This window comes from Dendrobates tinctorius, unplaced genomic scaffold, assembly GCF_039654945.1.
Source record: "Dendrobates tinctorius isolate UK_male_01 unplaced genomic scaffold, ASM3965494v1 ptg000177l, whole genome shotgun sequence".
In the NCBI taxonomy this organism is placed as follows: Eukaryota; Metazoa; Chordata; class Amphibia; order Anura; family Dendrobatidae; genus Dendrobates; species Dendrobates tinctorius.
The window spans coordinates 21,612,791-21,620,746 of record NW_027361844.1 but is presented as its reverse complement, the minus strand read 5'-3'; the positions used below and the strand labels follow the sequence as shown (position 1 = coordinate 21,620,746).

At 38.5% G+C, this 7,956-nt stretch overlaps 1 protein-coding gene across 15 annotated transcripts in view; it reads right to left on the bottom strand.

Annotated features, from left to right (window-relative positions):
- Positions 1-590: 590 nt before the first annotated feature.
- MAP2 (microtubule associated protein 2) overlaps positions 591-7,956 on the bottom strand; it is a 344,963-nt gene continuing 337,597 nt past the window's right edge. For 14 of the 15 annotated variants that reach the window (XM_073551582.1, XM_073551594.1, XM_073551580.1 and 11 more), the window contains one exon: positions 591-7,443. In XM_073551582.1, the coding sequence (XP_073407683.1) occupies positions 7,228-7,443 (216 nt within the window). In that variant the 3' untranslated portion in view covers positions 591-7,227. The remainder of the gene's footprint in view (positions 7,444-7,956) is intronic. The other variant, XM_073551592.1, reaches the window with a different exon arrangement.

Below are 7,956 nucleotides of genomic sequence, written 5' to 3'. Positions count from 1 at the left end.
GAATGAAATAGTCACTTCATAGCATCCTCTCTTTTCTTTTTCTCTTTCTCGCTCTCATCTCTTCTTTCTTCAAGGTCATCCCTTTCCTTAAAGGTGGTCTCCTCCTCTGGGAATCACCCATTTGAGACAATCTGCAGAGGGAACCCTTGCAAAACAGACTTCACAATTTGGAATGCACTGGACATCTCATTCCACATTTGGTATCATACATCAGACTGCATACTTTTTGAATTTATTGGGAACCACTCTACAGACTTTCCTGATATGCAACGCACCAAGGACGACTTTATGTAGCTGCGACTACCATAATAGGATCTCGTTTTAATTTTTTTATCATGTCATTACCATGTGTTGAAAGCTACATGTCATTACCATGTGTTGTCTTTGTTTCTGTTTCAAGAAAATCTATTATAAGATTTTTGAAACGTTCATCTGAGTGCATCATGATGAAAAGGCAAAGACCCCAACTCCAGTGATCTATTTCTACATTATATACTGATCTTATATTAAGTGGCAAAACGTGGCAGATTCCCTTCAAATGTTAAAAATGAATTTTGCATCTGAAAAAAACCCAAACAAAATAAATAAAGTACAGACCATGACAAGCGGTTTATTTTGCAAAACAATCACTATACAGCAACAAATACAATTGCAAATTGGATTGAAAAAACATGAACTAACTACCACCAGCCATTCAATAAACACCTCCTTATGTTTACGGGCTTTAAAGGTATCAGGTAAATGCACAGATTTGTAAATCACACCCCTCACAATCCAAGACAGAAGTGATGGACTTAATTTTCTATCCCATTGCTAAAGTTGAACTTTTTTATTTTTTATTTTTTGGTACATCATACTTAATTAAGACCGCAACTTCTTACCCTGTAAGTCTATGGTTGTCACATTGACGCCATGCTTAGTTATTCTTTTAACATACTTGCCATACATTTTTGATAATTTTATCAAAGTTATCTGCTAGTAAAATATATTTTCATCTTCTGTCTAAAGGCAAATTGCACTAATATTAGATGTATATTAAGTATAAGCTTTCATTTCATTTTGCAGGGTGTCTAGCATTCCAGGAGCCCATGAGTCAGAGCAGGCAAAATCATTTACAAATGTCTTCTACTTCAATAAAGTAGAAAAGTACAAATAGTTCCTGTACCTAAACACAAAAAAATAAAAATAAATTATTTTCTAAAGCCCCCTTCTTTACACACCTAAAAACTAGGTTGTCATCTCTATAGACTCATTTAATGGTATTTGGCCCGCAAACACAATTACAAAATGCTTTGACACCACTTGTTATGAACATTGCCCTAAAGTTTTGTGATTCCTTTACTAGTAAACTGTACTACCTTTAATATGTTATCTACTAAGTAACTAAGTTAATCAACCATGCTAAAGGGGTCTAAGATTGCCCCTGTCAGGGTCTAAGAGGGTAATTGAAAACTTGCTGCTAGGTTCCATAACAGATGCAGCCATGGACTTATGAACCATAGGCAGCCCAATCATTTGCTTTAAGGTACTTAGAGAAAAGCGGGCTTAGTTCATCTTTCTAAAAATGCAACATGTTTTCGCCACCCAATAGTCAACCGGTGGTTGAGGAACTGGCCCAAGTGTCATAGAAAAAGTACAAAGGGAGAAAACACTGGCCATTCTGTTCTGGGTGCTATACATGGGCACCAAAATGGTTGGCCCTGTTTGATCTAGTTATGGGGCCCCCTCTTTTCGGTTTATGTTACTGCTTACAACTGTTTATTTGGAGGCTCAGGAGTTGAGGGCACTGTGGTCAGCTTATTATCATGGGACCTTTCTAACAAAAAGGATTGTTCAACGCGGACAAGCCTCTCAAGCAACAATAGTTTATTTTTATGTTGCCCAGTTTTATATTGGATACTTTACACCCTCTAACCCTATAGAACTGACATAAATAATAATGTAGGTTATTGCTATAAACTATACATCATAACAATATCCTGTTACTCTCTGCTACTATACAAAGTTAATTTGTTAGAGGGAGGCTCACCAACCAGAACAGGAGCGTTCAATTCAATGTTTCTTCATCAGTAAAAAGGGAAAGAAAGAAGCTCTCAAACTTCTGGTAACTAACTAATCATCAAGAACTAAGACTTTACAAGCTGGAAACATTAGATACGTCACTATCACATTGCTGCTTCGAAGACCAATGAGGAGCTAAAAGACAAGCAGCGAAACCAGACATGGGGTACTACCTAAAAGAGACGTTTTCAAATTAAACTTTTATGGATATGTCATCCATTTCTAAAATATATGGGTCCCACAACTATGTGAAGAACAGTAGTTAGCTGAAGGAAGCTGGAATTTTCCTGTAGCTTTCATAGCGATAAGTATGAGCCCTTTTCATCCATTCTCCACCTCACCAGGGGTCCACATTGTGAGTCTCAGAGGTGGTACCTACACCTATCATATAATTATGGTATACTCTGTGGATATGTGATAAATATCCAAGTTTTTAATTCCGCTTTAATTGCCATTTCCATGTGCAATATTGCAAAACCATGTAAATTAAACTTTGACTTACGCTATATTTTAGATCTCAGTTCTTACATCTGACCTAAGAATAAACCATATAAATACCAATAAACTACAGTAGCTTTGTGCATTACAGTAGAAGCCAGCAACCATTCTCACTTTTTTGGGAGAACTGAATAGATTACACTTCAAAAACACATTAATATAACTTGTTGTCCACTGTGCCAATTTATTGTACAGATTCAATGATTTTTCCCATCAGATTGTTTTGTAAAGCCAACAGTCACCAGAATAACCTGTAACACTACATAATTAGAGTTCTACAAGGGTTCCTGGCCAAGTAAACTCCATTAGTCCTCTGGTACTGTACAATGGGTCTAATATATCAAAACTACCTTTGCTGACAATAACAGCTTTTTATGATGAGGGCAAGAAAAATCTTAACTTCTGAAAAAAAAAGCTGGTTAATGGCACAAGTACAACAAGTCTGTGCTAACAAACATGGCGCTATGAAAATAGTTCAAAAGAATAACTAAGGCCATCTTCACCCTGCTCCCGGCATAAGCCAAACTTAGGCCTGTTTCACATTTCCGTTTTTTGACGTCAGTCAAAATTCACCAATTTTTGAAAAAAAAACGGATCCGCCAAAAAAGGGGCGAATCCGTTTTTTTCCCCCATAGACTTACATTAGTGGCGGATCCTGACTGACGGTCGTCCGTCCCATCCGTTTTTTGACGGATCCGCCAAAATTTTTAGCGTCTCCCGGGCGGATGAGATGGACCCTGTAACATTTTTTTTATTTGACGGTCCGTTATTTTGTAGTGCGCATGCCCGGAAGCTTCACTCAGGGAAGCATTTTAAGCATGAAATGCCGTTCCGGGAGCGCCGAATCTCTCTCTCTCTCCTTCCCAGACCGCGGTTCCTTTAAATTTACCTCGCAAGCCGACTCCAGCGGATCCGGCCAAAACACGAATCCGCTGTCATCCGATTGGCGCGGATCCGTTTTTAACCGCTCTGACGGATTTGGCCTCCCGTCAAAGAGCGGAAATGTGAAACAGGCCTTACTGATGGGCTTCCATTCTGTTGAAAGCCAAAAGAGGGCTATTTGGCCTCTGTCAGACAGGTATAAACCAGGGATAACATTTGTTTTGCTTTATGTAGACTGTATATTGCTAAAAAAAAATGTAAATATCCCTTGATGTACATTTTTATTTATAGTGGAAGCCTATGGGTAATGTGACTATGCCTATACAATGTCATCCATGAAGGTATATATCAGGAGATCCTCCCAAGAATACCTCCAACACAAACTGCATAACACAATGTTAAAAGAGTCTGGATGAGGGTCTCTACATAAATCCATCATCTCAAAAGATATTTTAAAATTTTACTCTAGAATTTGGTGGTGTATACTTTTCTCTAAAAATTCTTTATTTTACTTGGAATTTTTCATTTGGCAAAGTAAGGAACTGCATTCTGGCACTAACGTAAATGAGTAAAGTGGCTATCTTATTCTTCTACATTTATCTAACCACTAAAAACCTATTACCTGCCTCTAAATATGATAACTATTTATGTCAGCGTCCTAACCAAAGATGAGTGGAGCTCTTGAAATTTGACTTTGCTGACTTTGCCAAATTTTCCCAAAAATTTTGATCTGGATCGAATACATTTTTGCGAATCTCAATACTGGAAAGCTTGTAATTGCCTGGAAAATATACGTAGGTGAGAAGAGAGAGAGAACCCCACTGACCATAAAAGCTTATACTCTACAGGCAAGACAGAGAAATAGGACCCGGCTGACCATAAGAGCTTATACTCTATTCTACAAAAGAGAGAGAACCTTGGTGACCATAAGAGCTTATACTCTACAGGCAAGACAGAGAGAGAGGACCCGGCTGACCATAAGAGCTTATACTCTATTCTGCAAAAGAGAGAGAACCTTGCTGACCATAAGAGCTTATACTCTACAGGCAAGACAGTGAGAGAGAGAGGACTCCGCTGACCAAAAGAGATTACACTCTACAGAAGAGTGAGAGAGAACCTCACTGAACATAAGAGGTTACACTCTATAGAAGATAGAGAACCACACTAACCATAAGGGCTTACACCTTACAGAAATGAGATAGAACCCCACTGACCATAAGAGCTTACACTCTACACGAAAGAGAGAGAACCCCACTGACCATAAGAGCTTACACCTTACAGAAAAGAGAGAGAACCCCACTGACCATAAGAGCTTACACCTTACTGAAAAGAGAGAGAACCCCACTGACCATAAGAGCTTACACTCTACAGGAGAGAGAGAGGACCCTGCTGACCATAAGAGCTTACACTCTACAGAAGAGAGAACCACACTGACCATAAGAGCTTACACTTTACAGGAGAGTGAGAGAGAGGCCACTGCTGTCCATAAGAGCTTACAATCTACAGGAGAGAGAGACTTACCCAGTGACGCTGGCGATGGAAAACTCCGTCCTACAACCCATTCTCTGCTGGAAACCACTGATCTGTGATGGCCCAGGTACTGACTACCACTGCACAACGTATGATAATCTGTAGGATGTCATATCTGCAGGGCATTAAGAATAAGCCCACACAGCAATGCAAAATGACATCAGCCCACTTTCTGCTGTATCAGCAGAGTGGGAAATGGTGCCGGACAAGGTTTTTTCTGAACCACAAATCAAATCTAAAAATGTTCGAATTCACATGAAACTGGGAATTTCAGAAAATTCAACTCAAACTCGATCCTACACTAATTGTTCCGCTCACCTCTAGTCCTGACCTTTCATCTCATTTCTTTGATTTTTTCCTTTCACTGATTTCTTAAATCTCTCCCTGGTGATTCAGTGATTTCTGTAGTATTATGGGTTTTCTGTATGGTCTTCGTACTAAACTTAGATACATATTTGAATTTGCTTACGTTAGTCCTTGAATAATAGTGGGTTATTCATATTGTATATTCTACCATTTCTGGACTCAGTTTTCTTCAGTATGAAGCCTGGAGGAGATCTTATAGAGTTTGAAAATGAGTAATCATCATAAACTCAGACTTTAGAATTTCAGATGGTTTGGTCTTCTAATATTTAAGATCATGTGTAGCTGACACTAGGATTACAATATGTTTGACCCCTGTCTTATTGGGTTCAGTAGTATATTCTTACTAGCCCTGTGATGTAGATCGGAGCAATGTGTTAAAGTTATGAGTTCACTTAGTTACCATCTCAGAACGTTCGTACGTCTTCACACTTCTCTACCCAGAATCAAGAGTGGTGTTCAACTTTAGCAAGTAGAAAAATAAAAAAAATCAGCAACACTTTGTGACTGGATCTTTGCACATAGAAAAGAAAACAGGAACCTTTAGGATTAAAAATCAACTCACACTTCAGCCCTTTCGAAATGAGGAGCAAGAGAAAAGCAGTCATTGACAAAAACAGCTCTTTTTTTTTGGAGCAATCCAGCTTAAAAAAGAAAATCAAAACAGCCAATGCTTCTTAAGACCCCAAACAGAGCAATTTCATGCTAAAGAGCTTTGCTGTGTTTTTTTCTGAGTTTCTTTTAAGTACACATTTTTTTTTTTTTTTTTTTAATTTTGCATTTTTTACGTAGGAAAAAAAGAAGCTTTCCTAATATTAAATTATGCCTACCTAAAACTGCTTTACCAAATGGTGCAATAGACACAGATACTGTGAGTAAGAAATGGATTTTTTTTTTCAAGTATATGAAAAGGGTTTTTTGGGAGAATGAATGAAAACATGGCCACAGAGAAATATATACATCTAGATTAATAATACTGTATCAAACGGGTGGAAAAAAAGGTGTTGGAAATGTTTTGCCTATGCACAAAGCTAAAGTTCTGGCATTTGCTGCTCGTAAGGTCTGCAATGCACAATATTACAAAGCAAAGCAGGCATTCTAATAGCTGAAAGACCGTTAAATATACAGGTACTAGTCATAAAATAAGTGCGTTAACAGCTGCTCCCTTTCAATGCTGCTCCCCATTTTTTTTTTCAAAGCATTCTCTTCCAATAGGGAGCATTTCTCCCACTGTACCAGCATGACCGTCTATACACTACCAAGAATTGCTTATTTAGGTTGGACAGTGGCGAGTGTTTGTCTTCTTCATTAAACATTTCGCACCTCGGCCTTTCGCACTGCAGAAAGCTTCAATGGGTTTGTTAGCTTGGGGGATTGGGGGATTGATAGAACAAAGAGCTTGACCACTATCTGCACTGAACGGGAAGATGAGCAGCTGCTCTAACAGGTCATGGCTCTTACGCAAACTTTGTTCGGGTGGCTGGCAGGCACATGTTGAAATAACACCAAGTATTGTAGGGCTCCATGCAAGACTAGTCAAGAGCAGTGATAAGGACTTGGGTGATGCTTGGAAAGTATCCTAATATGTAAAGTTTGGTCTTCTAATTCCTGTGGAAGATGACTAGTTATGACCAGTTACGATCTGTCTACAGTTATCCTAGGATCTGGCAACTTCACTAAGAAAATTCTGTACGGTATACAATGGAAACCTACTTGCGTACAGGTTTTGCATTATGTGATATTTGCTCAATAGTGTAAAAGGATCTGAAAAATGAATGTGACACCTGCTTTGAGCCCAAATCCTGCCAAGAGCTCATGCGTAAATAATTTCATTATTAATATTAGTATTATTATTTAATATTAGCTTCATACAATGCTAACAGTATAACACATTCATAAGCCCTGTTTGGCCAGAGCTGCAGTGACGTCTTCTGCTAGGGTTGCAAGCTGTGGCGATTCTAGCAGGTTGATGCTTCCAGAAGAGGACACATTGCTGAGACGCCGTGGAGAGGCAATGCTAGAACGACCTGGAGATTCTGTGACTATATCAGCACCGTGGTCAACTCGGGCCTTGGCTTGCTCTCGGAAATGCAATTTTTGACTGTCTATCTGTCAAAGAAAAGAAAAGTTATCAGTATATTCTTTTACCAGTGCAGAACTCTATACTCTTATTTAATAATGAAAGTTTTATAAACAATGAATGGAGTGGCGGCAGAGCATGTGCACCTTTGATCCACTCAATATAGGGCTTTAGACCCAGTTTTTGGGACCCCTACAAATCTGTAAGATAACTGATTATCTTGGGAATAAATCAACTGTGTAAGACCATCAGAAAAAAACAACAACGTTATGGTGCAGTGAAGGGGAAGAGTTTTGAATCTGTAGCTTTTATTTCTCCCTCCTCCATATACTTCTATAGACAGCAGTTGTCATTTAATCCCTTACAGCACTGAGAACAGATTTGCACAGTTTTTGACGGAGGGAAAAAGTGATTTATCAATGGGGAAAGAGACATTTTTCTTGGACAAGATATATCACAAAGTTTTTACCTTCACTTGTGCTATTGATTTATGGGGAAAAAATAAAAGTTTTGAAACTCTGCAACACCAACATTTTTAGTTT